Here is a 14,835-nt window from a genome sequence, read left to right on the forward strand (position 1 = left end):
ATCGCATTGGCTGTTGGTGAGTCTGTAGGGTGTCCTCCTGGTTCATGATTCACGTGGGAGGGTCCAGCTCACTGTGAGTGGTCCTACCCTGGGCAGGTGGTCCTGGGTGGTCTACGGAAGCAGGCTGGCCAGGCTGTGGGGGCACACACCATTAATACTAGCACTCGGGAGGCAGAGGCAGCCTAGTCTACACAGTGAGTTTCAGGACAACCAGAGCTTAAAAAAAAGGGGGAACACAAGCTAGCTGAGCCCTGGGGTGCAGCAGCAGAAGCAGCTGTGAGCAGGGTTCCTTCATGGCCTCTGTTCGGTTCCTACCTTGAGTTCTTGCCCTGACCTCCTTTCATGATGGGCTACAAACTGTAAGCTAAAACTAGCCTTTTCCTCAAGTTGTAAGACATGTTAAAGGCGTGAAAGAACCTTAGAAACGACACCCGGGCTGTCATCGGACATTTACATGCATGAGCACACCTGTTCTTACATCTACACAACAACAAAGAAAAAAAAAATATTGAAAATACTACTTCAACCCTGGAAATAAATGGTTTTTATTTATTCATGGGCATTGGGTGGCACTGTTCCCATACAAGTGCTTCAAAAGGTACCATCATGCTTGTCTTAGTATTATTTATTCTATAGTCCCAAGTGGCACCTGTGGTATGTCACTAGATCTTGGAATAAAGCTACCCCCAACTTTGAGGCCATTACCATCACTATAATCACAAAGTTTTAAGAGTTTGTAGCTGAGGAGGTGGTGGCCATTAGGGGGAGAAACCGGAAAAGTCCGAATCTGCAGCAGCAAGGATATGCGTTTGCTCTTCACACCTTCCATTTTGAGTAAGTATATTTACAGAGAACTAAAACCAAACAAACTACAAACTGCACGGGTCACTCAGCTTCCTCCAGTGGTAACATCTTACAGAACGACAACACAGCACTAAACTACAACACTGGTGTTGGTGTTCACACCCCACTCCGCCGTGGGGTCCTGCCACCACACAATCATGGTCGACACTGTACCCGCACCCCAGGATGTCTTGAGTTTTCTTCAACGGCCACACCCATCCTCATCACTCCAGCACCTGGTCTCCTAGCTCTTGTCAAACCCTAGTCCATCGGTGTAATTCTGTCACTCAGTGGTGTTCTATATGAATTTATATAACATATGTGATCTTTTGAGACTGTTTTCTTAAGACGTGGTGTTTAAAATTATTGAAGTGTATGGATGTTTTGCTTGCATGGATGCTTGCACGCCTGGTGCCCTCCGAGGCCAGAGGAGGCAGCAGATCCCCCGGATCTGGAGTTACAGAGGGTTGTGAGCTGCCTTGCGGCTGCTGGGAATCCAACCATGGTCCTCTGGAAGATCAGTCAGTGCTCCCAACCGCCAAGCCACCCCTCCAGCTCCTAAAGTCGTGTTTTATTCCAGGAGATCTGATGCCTCTTTTGACCTCGGCAGGCACCAAGCAGACACACAACACAAACATATACAAGACACTCACACATAAAACAAAGATTTTTTTTTTCATTTCATGTGAATGAATGTTTTGCCTGAAGAGGTGTGTAAGTGTGTGTGCATGCACGCGCACCATGTGAGTGCCCATGTCTGTGCAGTATCTGAAGAGGCTGTAAGAAGGCATCACAGGCCCAGGAACTGGAGCTCAGATAGTTCTGTGTGAGTGCTGGGGTTCAAAGCTGGGTCCTTTCTAAGAGCAGCAAGTGCCCCTAAGCACTGACCATCTCTAGAGCCATCCTAAGAGTTCAAGCTAATTCTCCGGAGATCTCCCGAGTTCTGTTCCGGTTGTCTTTAATGCCTTGGTAGCACCTCTCAGTGTGGCTGTACCACCATTTCGTTAACCATTTACTCACTGGAGAAGACTGGCCCATCTTTCCAGATTTTTGCTATTATAAAAATACAGTTGCTCTGCACATTGGGGAAGAGTTTCCATGTGATTACAGATTTTCATTCTCCTGGCTTAAATAGCCAGGGGGGAGATGTGTTGTGTAATACAGTAAATGTACGTATTATACAGCATGTTTAAAGAAACCTGCTGCCAAACTACTGCTGAAATGCCTGTTCTACTCACACCCCCACCCCCAAACAGAGATGCAGGACTTTTACATCCTAAAGAATTTGCTACTGTTGCTGTCCTTTTAACTGGTAAACTCCCAGTGGCTACAAGGTAGTGAACTCCTGGGTTTTTCTAATTGCTGACCTTTTCATCTCCAAAGCCATGCTGGCTCAGTCTAGAGCAACACATCATCTGTGGGACTCACCAGCATTTCAAACTCAGAGGAGAATAAGCGTCTTAAGAAAGAAGCATGTGTGTGCTTACCGTCTTAACACATTTGCACTCCACAAACAGATTCAGTTCTCACAGGACAGCTGTGAGCAGGTGTCAGTCATGCAGACCTGCAGCCTTGTGCCCAGGACTGCTCCCCTGGCTCCTCATCACTCTCTCCTCCCTCATTAACCCTTCACACCGCAGCTAAAGTTATTCTCTTCAACTCCAAATGTGGCAGATTGCCAACGTCGCCCCAGACCCCACTTGCGATCCACGCCATCCCTTGTGATCCCTCCCCCAAGGATGTGGCAGTGCATGGACAACATGCATGGCTAACGAGACCGTGTTGTCTAAGATGTCAGCGATCCTCACACCAAGTGGAAACTCTCATGCCTCAGGGAGCAAGGAACTAGGCAGCCATTGAAGGCTAACTCCTTCTCGGCGGACAGCAGGAGGGGGATCTCAGGGCAGAAGCACTCAGACCACAGTGACAGAGAATGAGTGGAGTTCTGTAACCTCAAGGCAGCCGGGAAGTGGGTCCCTCCCTGGGTGAGCTGCGGATCAAGTCTGGTTGATTGTTTGCAATCCTAAGTGACCCAGCTGAGCACTGCCTGGACCCCTGACCCTTATCAATGGTGACAATAAAACTGCATCACATTTACTCCTCCGAGTGTTCTGTCTGCATGTTGTCCGTGCATCAGACACTCTAACGTCTGAGACCCACCTTTTCAAAAGCAGGCTTTATTGGAGATTTTCGTTTTTCTTGTAAGCTATTTGGCTTTAAGATATTTCTCCAATATTGTGATAAAAAAATTGTTTATGGTGTGAAAATAAAAATAAGTTACGTATGTTAAAGCCCTCGGCTCCTTCCACTGCTCTCGACCATAACCCGAGGCCTCTAACAAGCTCTGGCTGTGTGGATCGGACAATGGACTATCATTACAGTCTACGTTAGTGACATGGTGACTCGGTCACACTATGGTTAATGTTAGGAGGCTGGAGTGAAGTTCTGGGTTTGCTGGTCTCTGCCCTGGTGTATAATCAACATAATTTATTATCTCACTTCTCTGGTATGTTCATCCACCATGAAAAGCAACAAGAAGAAAGTATGTTTGAATCATTTCACCTAGTAATTAAAAAAAAAATTCAAATACAAAAACATCAATGCCCTTCTATTTAAGCTCATCAAACAATACTCACAGTTTATGCAAACTTTATTATCCTTTTCCCACTCTTTCTTTGCTCAGCAAGTGCCAAACTCTGTGAGAAGCCTCAGTTCCTGTCATAAATAGCTGCGCTTCCCATCTCAGAGTCAGGACCTACGGAAGCATCCTAAAGGACAGAGGCGCTGGCCCATCCTACTGAGCTGGGCCTCCTCCAGATTACCTTCTTAATGCTTCTTTTGGTTCTGAGGCCCCAGCCTCTCCGCTCCGTTTTGATGATCTCTGCTTCGGGGTAGAGCCTCTTTGTGAAGCACTGGTTCTGACAGCGGTCCCCAGCAGGGCACACCTGCGGGTGACACTCGTACTGTGACATTCTGTTCAGACACTCCGACTCCAAGCCACAAGGGTTCTCATCAGCAGGCTTGCAGTTACAGCGGGGAATCTCCGACAGGTCAGCCACCTGGACTGGCACCTTGCCTATCACTTTGTTAGCCTAGGGACAGAGGCGCAGTGAAAGGAGAGACGGTGAGCATCTGTGAGCAGCTGGAGCGACAACATCAAAGCATTGTGACAGGACCCTGCGGAAGCCCTTCAGCGTAACTTCTCCCGAATAAACCAGGAATGAGAGCTATGTCTATTTACTACACAAAAGTGTTGGATTTGATGTTAATTCTCATTTGTTTACATTGCTTGCCACAGACTGACAGCAATTTAATACCCCGAGTTAAGAGAAAATAAGCTCTCTGTGAATCTCTGGGAAAGAAGGGCTAAAGATCTACATCCTCGTTTGGTTGCAGGATAATCTGGTAGAAACAGAACAGAATTTCATATAGGCCATGACTCCTGGGTATGGAGCAGCTTGCCAAAGACCCACTCCTCGGCCCCACAGGTAGATCCCACCCTCAGCCCCACGGATAGATCCCACTCTCGGCCCCACGGGCAGATCCCACCCTCGGCCCCACGGGCAGATCCCACCCTCGGCCCCACGGGCAGATCCCACCCTCGGCCCCACGGGCAGATCCCACCCTCGGCCCCACGGGCAGATCCCACCCTCGGCCCCACGGGCAGATCCCACCCTCGGCCCCACGGGCAGATCCCACCCTCGGCCCCACGGGTAGATCCCACCCTCGGCCCCATGGAGAGGCTCCCACTGATGCAGCCACAGAAACTTCTAGCCTAACAAGGAGACGCTGGCACCAGGGACCATGTCTGCAGGGCACAGGGGCTTTGACCATCGGGGAGGGCGTGCTCACCTTGATGTGTTTGTAGGGTGGCGGTTTTCTTGAGGTTTTCTCTATCTCCAGAGCCTCCTTACTCTCCCGCTGTGCTTTCAACTCCTGGAAGCGCTTTGCGGCTTCCTCCAGTGCTGGCGGAAGAGCGGCAGCCATTATCGAAATGTAAACACACACCAGAAGGCGGGAAGCTAAATTCCACCACCTCAGAGATGCTCCCCATCTGGCCCGGGGCTTACTTTTTAGATATCCTGGAAATCACCAGTCACCACCATTACAGAGTTAATAAGAAGTTAGGAACAACCCATCAAACACTAGCCTTGTGCATCCTCAGAGCAGAGGTCCGACCTCAGCGACAAAGGCCTCTAAGTGACTCCACTCGAGTACCGAGTCCCTGTCCTGGATCTAAATGACGTCTCCCCTCACTCAGAAAGGCAGACTTCAGGCCTGCTGTGCAGGATCTAAATGACGTCTCCCCTCACTCAGAAAGGCAGACTTCAGGCCTGCTGTGCAGGCCCCAAGCTCTTCCCGGGAAGCCTTTTCTACCCCTTCGTGGCAAAGGAGCGTCACCTGGTTAAAAGACACTTCAAACACAGCACAGTGTTCCATGCGCTGTGCATCGCAAACCCGAGTCTGAGGTCACAAGGAGTTTATGGGTTCAAAATCAGAATGCCTGGAGAAGATTCTCAAGCGACGGAGAAACTTCATGTGCAAATAAGGGGATTCTAAGAAACATGCACTGGAGTGGTGGTTCTGAGCCACTGTAAGCTCGGGCCAACTTACCTTTTTTGAAGGTCTTGTTAATGCTAGTCTGTCCCTCGGCAAAACTTTTATCTCCTTCCACATAAGGGAACACTCTGCCTTGGTGTACCCAGTAGTAGTCATGAGACCCAAAAAAGAAGACAGGGAAGTCCCCCAACTCGTGCCTCAGGCCCTGGATGTTCAGAGGCACAGACCTGGGGCTGCAGATCTCTGCAGGCCACCATCTGAAGACAAGAGTGAGAAAGTGAAAAAACCTCAGAGGGGAAGAGAGCACAGTTCACAGCTCAAGATTCATTCCGATTCAGACTCTAAACACACACACTACTTTGTGCTGTCGTTGTTTTTCTAGACAGGGCTTCTCTGTGTAGCTCTGGCTGTCCTGGAACTTGCTTTGTAGACCCGGCTGGCCTCACAGAGATCCACCTGTCTTTATCTCCTGAGTGTGGGGATTAAAAGCATGCCACCACCAAGAACTCCAAAAAACCAGGCTGGAGAGATGGCTCAGTGGTTGAGAGCACTGGCTGCTCTTCCAGAGGTCCTGGGTTCAATTCCCAGTATCCACATGGCAGCTCACAACTGTCTGTACTCCTGTTTTAGGGGATCCGATGCCCTCATACAGACAGATATGCAGGTAAAACATCAAAGAACCCCCCAAAAAAACACCACACACAGTGCACACAGGCTAAACAAAGTAGGCCCCAGATGCCTTATTTGATTTCTTTCCTTAAAAGATTAACATTTAAAAATTTAAAAATATGTATCACAAACATCAGTTGTAACATCTAATAAGAAATGGACAATGGACTCATTTTCCAGCTCTGGAGCTGGTACTCGTTAACTAATACAATCGTAGCCCATTTTAACTGTAGAGAATTCACTTTCCCAAACCTGACTTAAGATTTTCCCAGGTAGAGAAGATTATCTTTCAAGGAATGAAGGATTGTTTCTAGCAGTCAAAAGAATCCTCCTGAGAATAAACCACTGTCACAGTAAAGAGTGAACATGACATGCAAATCAGCATTTCCTGACACTAACCAAGCCAGGAAAACACCCCCTGATCTGATGCACCAGGTTTTATGCCAGCTTGTGTTTCAGAATCAATCTGTCTTAATAAGCATAGGGTGGGGGTAGAGAAAAATATCCCCCCCCATGATACTGTCACGAAGACTATAATATTTCTCCAAATATTAAGAACACATTACAGGGCAGGGTAGGGTGGGCCACACATGTAATCTCAGTACTTTGAAAGCTGAGATACAAGCATGTGAGTTACAGGTTAACACATAGAGAGAATCTATGTGTTATCCCCATAAAACCAAACTGGAAAAAAAAAAAGAGCTACATCGTATCCAGATCCACCCTTACACACACACACACACACACACACACACACACACACACACACACACACACACACACACGCACACGATGATGGTTCAGGAGTGAGGACATGGCCTGACCACCTCGGTCTAATCCTGGCACCCACTCGGGGGAAGGAGACTGACTCCTGCAGGCTGTCCTCTGACCTGCCCATGCCCACTGCGGCTGCCACAGGTGCTGCACATGCTCCCATTCCCACACACGGAGTAGTTTTCTTCTAAGATTTACTTTTATGTGCATGGATGTTTTGCCAGGTGTCTTTGGAGGCTTCCCTGGGTACCCAGAACACAGGTATACATGCAGAGAAAACACCCATACAAATAAAATAATAAAAAAAAAATTAAAATTCAACCTTAAAGGAGAATATTTTTAAATAATGTTAATCACACATATAATTTAAAGCTTTTTCGCTGTTGTTGTTTGAGACAGGGCTTCTCTGTGTAGCCCTGGCTGTCCCGGAACTTGCTATGCAGACCAGGCTGGCCTCAAACTCAGAGAGATCTGCCTGCCTCTGCCTCCCCAGTGCTGGGATTGAAAGCGTGCTCCATCACTGCCTGGCTTATGTTTTTATTTTTATGTGCACACACACGTGTGAGACCAGGAGAGAATATCTGAAGCCCTGGAGCCGGGGTTACAGGAGGCTGCGCGCACCTGACGTGTGCTGGGAACCGAACTCGGTTTTCCGAAGAGCAGCACGTGCTCCTGACGGTCTCTGCAGCCCCTGTTCTCGTCCCGTTCAGAACTACGGCTTGGGCTGCCGAGGTGGCCCAGCAGGCAGACAAACTGACCTCCTGAGTTTTTCTTGGGAACATACAGTAGAAGGAGAGACCCAATTCCTGAAAGCTGTTTTTACTTCTATAATTGTACTGTGTGACAGAGGCATGCCCCCATTTAATAAATAACTATAAATGGCTCTTATTGGAATAATTTCACTCTTTAGATTATATGTTTTTTTTTTTTTTTTTTTTTAAGCACTCTCTTTACACATAGCTTAGGGCTACTTGAACACAATGGGCCTGGTTTAGAATCCAACTAACCTAGCTGGGCGGTGGTAGTGCACACCTTTGATCCCAGCACTCAGGAGGGAGAGGCAGGCCGATCTCTGAGTAAGAAAGATGCCAGCCTGGTCTACAGAACCAGTTCCAGGACAGTCAGAGCTGTTACATAGAGAAACCCTGTCTTGAAAAACATTTAAAAAAGGAAAAAAAACAATCAAATGGATCTATCTTGACAAGGTTATAAACTCTTGATCTCATTAGAAACTAGAAATTAGGGGACTGGCTCAGTGATTAAGAGCACTTTCGGCTCTCCCAGAGGACCTGTGTTCGATTTCTACACTCACAGGACAGCTCCCAACAGTCGGTAACTCAGTCTCGGGATCTGACACCCTCTTGTGGCCTGCATAGGCAAGCACATACACAATATGTAGACATACGGCCAATCAACCATCCATACGCATAAATTCAATAAATAAGTTAAAATAAATATAAAACTAAGATACAAAGAAAACACTGTCTCTACTCTTCATGTAAATCCATTCATTCCAAAGTTTACATAATAGTACATAATTCATTAGTATAAAATAGTTCTCAGAACCCAACAACAAAGTAAAAAACCGACTCTTAAAGAAAAAGGCAAACGAACAAAAACAAAGAACCATGAAGAACAGCAGAACTCCTCCAGCCCCTAAAGATACACCAAACCCCATTTTCCACGCCCTCTGTTGAGGGGCCGAGTTTGTCTCTCTGGCAGCACGCTAACGGCACTAACGCAGAGTACGACCCCGCTCGGACAGTGTTACTTCCCACTGGTCCCTGGAAAACTTGCCTGTAATTCCCCAGTTTGACCCAAACAATCTGCTTGTAATGCAGTTTCTTGCCGGCTCTGCAGTCATTGCAGCTCCAGCAGCCTCTTGGCAGGTCTATGTTCAGGCACTCCGGGTGGAAGGCGGCCGGGCACGTCTCACAGCACAGCAGTTTTCCACCTGGAAACAGACACACAGTCTTAGGGGCCGAGAAACGAAGGAGAAAAGGAGAAAGTCATCCTTACAACACTCGATTTTCTCCAAGTGGGAAAAACAAAGGGATGGTTGAGTCCTATCCAGAGTGATGGACTAAAACAGGAAACACGTGAAATAGCCCGTTTTTAAGACTCCAGGAGCTAGAGACTCGGAGCTCTGAGTAGACCAAACCACTCGGTGCCCCTTAGAACACGAGCAACTGGGGAGTCAGATGTCAGATAGCTAACACATCGCAAAGAGACAGAAACTCTTTAATCCAAGGAGATTTGAAAGGAGGTTTTCAAACAAATAGCTTTCTTTTGTTCTTGAGCGAAGAAAGAAAGCAATAACCATGTTTGTATTTTAAGCCACTGTCAAAATGCACTAAATCCCTTAATAATAAAATCAGCCAAGAAGGAAAACAGTAAGTTGACCAGTACTTCTTTTCTTCTTCAAATACCAAAGTGGAACACCGATTCTGAAAACAGTAGTCATAGCAACGTTACCTTTCAGTGCGGCAGACAGACAAACAGGCTATGCAGCAGTGAGCCGTAACCATTCCATCACCAAGGATTCCCTTTCTCCTAATTATAACCCATATTTTCAAAATCATACCAACCCCAATCAACTTGCACTGTTAACTGAAATGTTAACGATTTCCTCCACTTTATTGGGAGACAGTCTCACTGTGCAGTTCCCATTTCCCACTGGGGTCCTCCTGCCTGTCTCCCAAGTGCAGGGACTGTAGGCAGGCGCCACCATGTCCGATCCCCTATTTGTATTGAACAAAGAAATACAGAACTCTGAACCAAAAGCAATGCAAGTATTATAGTGTCATCATGCTGAATGGTTGAAGTCACAGCCAAATACTTCTCATGTAACTCTATATTGTATAAATGTGTAATTCTCTTAATTTTCCAAAAATACTCGAAAGTTTTCTTTGTATATCTATTTTTCTGACTTAAGTTTGAGAACCACTGCTTTATAGCACAAAACTAGGTAATTCTCAGAGCAAAATGAAGTACTACATGCAAACACATCTTTTCAGGTTCCTACTGAGCTCTCTCTTTTTAGACTACAATGTTCCCTGGCTGACACCAAAACAGGTGTGACAAACAGAATGATCCTTTTAATGCAAACAAGTAAAAACGGGGGGGGGGGGGGGGGGTATGGAGATGATGAGGTGTTTCTAGAGTGAATATCAACAAGTAACAGGAAAGGTGGACCACTGAAGACGAGGGACGTTCCACTTGCAAGTCTGTTCTACAATCTACAAGTTGGCTGAGATTGAGAGCCTCACAGACAAGACCCAGAGCCTTCCATATAACTTGATCAGATTCCCTGCTCCAGCCTTTTACCGAGTTTGGAAATCTTGTCTTCCTGCACTTTCAGACCTCTGACTGCTCCATGAAAACAAAGAGAGAACCTACACACAACCAGCGATGGACAAGCACTCTATTTCCTCTGCCATCTGTGACCTCAGTCACGGGAGCTTCGCTTCCCCCTGACTGCAGGTGTCAGTGGAGATTAATTGGCTCCGTTTTCCAGCCTTGAGATCAGCTGCTTGGATGTGTTAAGTCCGTGGAAGGGACAGTCAAGAAGGGGACCTGCCTCGCAGACGGCCTTAGAGGAGGACATGTGATGATTAGCAGCACCGTGGAAGCTGGGCTGGCCATGCTTACTGCCAATGTAAATGGTCCTAAGTTTCAGCCTTATTTCAGAGGAAATACAGAGCCAGAATCAGTGAAAATTACCATGATAGAGACGTTCAAAGTACGTAAGAATATAGAAAAAATAAAAATATGAATGATCTATCTTGATGCTATGCATAAAAACAAAAGCACGAGGACAACAAAAACCTGCTCTCCACACACAAGAGAGGAAATCCATCACTCAGGCTGAGTAGAGGGCTCAAAACCATCCCAGTTATACCAAGGTTAATCCTGAATGCTGGAAACCAAACAACTGAGTTAATCTCATTTACAGATGCACCGACAGGCTAATTCCTCTTGGCTGAGCAGGCCCGCAGGCCCGCCCACCCCCTTCAGAAGCACAAGCATCACCAGTAGGCGATGCAGTCTGACCTCAGCAGACAGTGAACAAGCGGCCACAGGCCAGTCCTCTCTCGGATACCCCTAGTGGGCTCCAATCACCTCGCTCAGATCTCAGTCTTCCAGTTATTAGTTGCCACTTGGGCCAACACAGGAGGAGCAAGGATACATCAAATCGGCAGCATGAATGGCAAATACTAATAAAAACCTACGTTTAATGTGCATACATGATATAGTAGGTGTGAATAATGAATTTTTCTTTATTGGTTCTGAACTTGGACCTTAGGACATAATGAAAATATATTAAGCGAAAGCCCTATCCATACCTTCCAAACTCAGATGTTTCCTCTGGGGTAACAAACCCCCAAATAAACATCAAGTCACTTTCTCCTCTGTCATAAGCAGGCTATGGCAAGTTAGGCACAAATCAAGCTTTCCTGCATGAATGAGACTGATTGGGAGAATACGAACACACATGTAGCTCTTGGTTCTTTTGGAATAAACTGTCCATCGGTAATTTGATCTGGCTACCTTGCCCTCAACCCCAGCTTCCCTCCTAAGGGAAGGGCACTTGTTTTCATAGCATCTTAACTCAATATTTAAGAAATAAAACAACAGACTATGTTGTAGAAACAATCTTTTCTAGTATTTGTTACTTTGGCTTTTTTTTTTTCTTCTTCTTCTATATTTTGGTTGGGAACCTAGCCTTTAATGGCTGAGCTATCCCTCCAGTCCTGGCTTTTTTTTTATTTATTATGTATACAGCATGTATGTCTTCAGGCCAAAAGAGGGCATCAGATCTCATTATAGATGGTTGTGAGCCACCATGTGGTTGCTGGGAATTGAACTCAGGACCTTTGGAAGAACAGCCAGTGCTCTTAACCGCTGAGCCATCTCTCCAGCCCTGGCTTTTTTTTTATTTTTCTAAATAGCCTTTCTTGTTAGTTAGCTTTTAGGTAACGACAAACTACACCATGACTACCCGAATATAACATGAATGTTAGTTCTAGGTCAAGCAGATAAGAAACAGCCTTCCCAATAGTCCTTTATGTTAAGTAAAATTCTAGTCTTTTGCTTTTAATAACCTACATCTTTGGAATGTATGAAAATTGACTCATCAGGGAGAAAAGTAAAAATTTGTGATGACAGAATTATTTTAAGCCTTTTTTGATAATTTTATAGCCATATGAAGACACAGAACCACCAAGGCAGAATCTACCAAAAGCAACAGGCAGTACTTGACAGGCATACATCCCCCGCCCCTTTATTTAAAAAGAGAGAGAGAGAGAGAGAGGAAAAGGCAAAAATGAACTCTTTTAATTATTACCTTTCTCACATTTCTTTTGGGAAGCTGACGAAGAAGGAACCATAGGTAATCTCATCAACTCAGCACAGGTTGATTCATTCAGTAGGTAGTGGGATTTATAGGCATAGGAACTGAACATGGGGTCTGAATGGTCCTGAACTATCAGCCCTATATGAAACAAACAGAAAGAGATGAGCTGCGATGAGACTACCCATGATTCCATGAGGGGAGAAATCAGTGAGGAATGGGAGTGTATGAAATGCGGCCCCACTTCCCTGGACCTTACTAAAGGAGTGCAAATCATTTCAGATTTTACTTTGTTTCTTTTCTGCCATCACAGAAAGCAATTCCCACCTTCAACAGCTATTGAAAGTTCCTCTGATCTACGTATAGACCTCTCCTATCGGGAGAAAACAGAAGGTCCGCTGTAACACACCGGCTCCCAACACCTCCAGTTAAATGTATAGTGCAGCTCTGCCATTTTCTACGCGGGCACTGTGATTCTAATGATAATTACTCTGCAGTTACCAGTTTCTAATGATCTAGGACTTGAGAGAACACATCAGAACAGTGTCACTTAGGGACCATTTGAGAAGAGGTCTGTTTTGGAAGGGTCACCGCCGACTCTTTCCTATGGTGTACTTTTCATCGGATGCTGCCCTCCACTGAGATGGGTCAAGACATGTCTGAAGTAGGTGAACGAACAGAACTTGACACTGCTACTAAAACAGTAATTTTCTAAGAAGTTACGTGATGTCCATCTTTTTTAATCCATTTAGAGCGAAGACGTGGGAAGAAAGAGAGAAAGAAAGAAAGAAAGAAAGAAAGAAAGAAAGGAAGGAAGGAAGGAAGGAAGGAAGGAAGGAAGGAAGGAAGGAAGGAAGGAAGGAAGGAAGGAAGGAAGGAAGAGAGAGGGGGCAAGGAAGGAAGGAAGAAGAAAGGAAGGAGGAAGGAAAAGGAAGGAGGAAGGGAGGGAGGAGGGAGGAAGGAGGAAGGAGGAAGGGAGGAAGGGAGAGAAAGGAGACTTTTAAACGAGGAAGGTCAAGCAGCGTCCCTCCGCTCACAGCTGAGCCTGAGGGAAATCACTCAGCCTAGGCTTCAGTGTCCTGACCCACAGGAACAGGAAATGCTTCCTAAGGTAACTGTGGCAGTTGTTTCAAATTGTGTCTATTAGAGTGTGATTTACATACGCAAAATAAACTCTATTATTACTATTAAAATAGTAAGAAAACCCTAACCTAGCAGCTCTATTACAAACATAGGCATAGAATATTAAGAAATCTTTATTGCATAGAGTACTCAAGATGCACAAAAAATGTGAATAATATAAACTGCACTGAAAGACATCTCAGTATTTCCTATGGTGTTTCAAGTTGGCTGGGGATGTGTGTGAAAGCTCTAAACATAGTTCTAGACCTTTCCATCCTTAAGAATTAGTTTCATGACTTTATTTTTTAACTAACTAATTAACTAATTCGTGTGTGCTTGCAAGCATGTGTATACATGCATGTAAGTAGAGGCCAGAGGACAACTTGCAAGAGTCAGTTCTCCTTCCACTGAGGGCATTCCTGGGATCAAACACCAGGCCGTCAAGCTTGGCAGCAAATGCCTTTACCCACTGAGCCATCTCAATGGCCCCAGCTTCATGATTTAAACATCCAGTAACTAAGAACTAAGAAAAAATACTTTATGAGGACGGAAAAATTCTTAATAAGGCTAGAAAGAGAGAAAATATTCTCCATTTTCTAATACTAAAACAAATTATTGAAGTATTTTCTTTGGCATATGGATTTACTATAGTTAATCTCCTTAAAAATAGGTGTCCTGAAAGTTTAAACCATTACATATTTTTTTTTCTTTTTGGCTTTTTTGAGAGAGGGTCTCATTATGTAGCTCTGGCTGTTCTGTAATTCACTATGCAGGCCAGGCTGGCCTCAGACTCACAGAGATCTGCCTGCTTCTGCTTCCTGAGTACTGGGATTAAAGGCGTGCGCCACCATACCTGGCTTACATATTTATACTTTAAAAGACTTTGATTTAAACCTTAAATCTCAAATATCTGATATGTTTAGAATAAATTTTTTGCAAAAAGCTGTGAGAGAACATGAAGTTAATTTACTATACAATTAAAATATGTGGGCATTCATTTTATGGGCTTTTAAATAAAGTACAAACAGATATTAAACACAGGTTCTGGTTCTGATTCTGAATCACCGGACTTGGTCCCATGCACGTTATCATCAAGCTTTTGGTTAAGGGGTATCAGTTTAATTTTACAAAGTGGCAAGAGTCTCTGTAAGTATACCATTTCCTATCTGTCCTAAATTAAAATAGCTTTAAAGAGCAATCAACTTAAAGGAATAAAAAAGTAGCTTGCTGTAATGGTGCAAGCCTTTAATTCCAGCACTTGGGAGGCAGAGGCCAGCCTGGTCTACATAGTGAGTTCTAAGACAGCGAGAGCTACATAGTAAGACCCGGTCTCAGGAAATGAAAATCAACTAAACAAAATAAAACAAAGCAATCAATTATTAAATGAAACACAGCACAAAAAAGACTGGTTAAAATACTGACTGAACTGGACTTCGAATATACTCCAAAGTAAGCTATCACACTAATTATAAACCAACATTTTTTGTATACTATTATGAAGGGGCTGGAAGGGC

General features: G+C 45.0%; 1 protein-coding gene across 5 annotated transcripts in view; it reads right to left on the reverse strand.

Annotated features, from left to right (window-relative positions):
• The window catches only part of Nsd3 (nuclear receptor binding SET domain protein 3), a 110,717-nt gene that overhangs the window by 12,709 nt on the left and 83,173 nt on the right, over positions 1–14,835 (reverse strand). For 4 of the 5 annotated variants that reach the window (XM_076553774.1, XM_076553776.1, XM_076553773.1 and 1 more), the window contains exons 15-19: positions 12,194–12,340; positions 8,644–8,800; positions 5,458–5,660; positions 4,696–4,808; positions 3,666–3,935 (exon numbers count right to left, since the gene is read on the reverse strand). In XM_076553774.1, coding sequence (XP_076409889.1) covers positions 3,666–3,935; positions 4,696–4,808; positions 5,458–5,660; positions 8,644–8,800; positions 12,194–12,340 — 890 coding nt within the window. The remainder of the gene's footprint in view (positions 1–3,665; positions 3,936–4,695; positions 4,809–5,457; positions 5,661–8,643; positions 8,801–12,193; positions 12,341–14,835) is intronic. The other variant, XM_076553777.1, reaches the window with a different exon arrangement.

This window comes from Peromyscus maniculatus, chromosome 17, assembly GCF_049852395.1.
Source record: "Peromyscus maniculatus bairdii isolate BWxNUB_F1_BW_parent chromosome 17, HU_Pman_BW_mat_3.1, whole genome shotgun sequence".
NCBI lineage: Eukaryota > Metazoa > Chordata > Mammalia > Rodentia > Cricetidae > Peromyscus > Peromyscus maniculatus.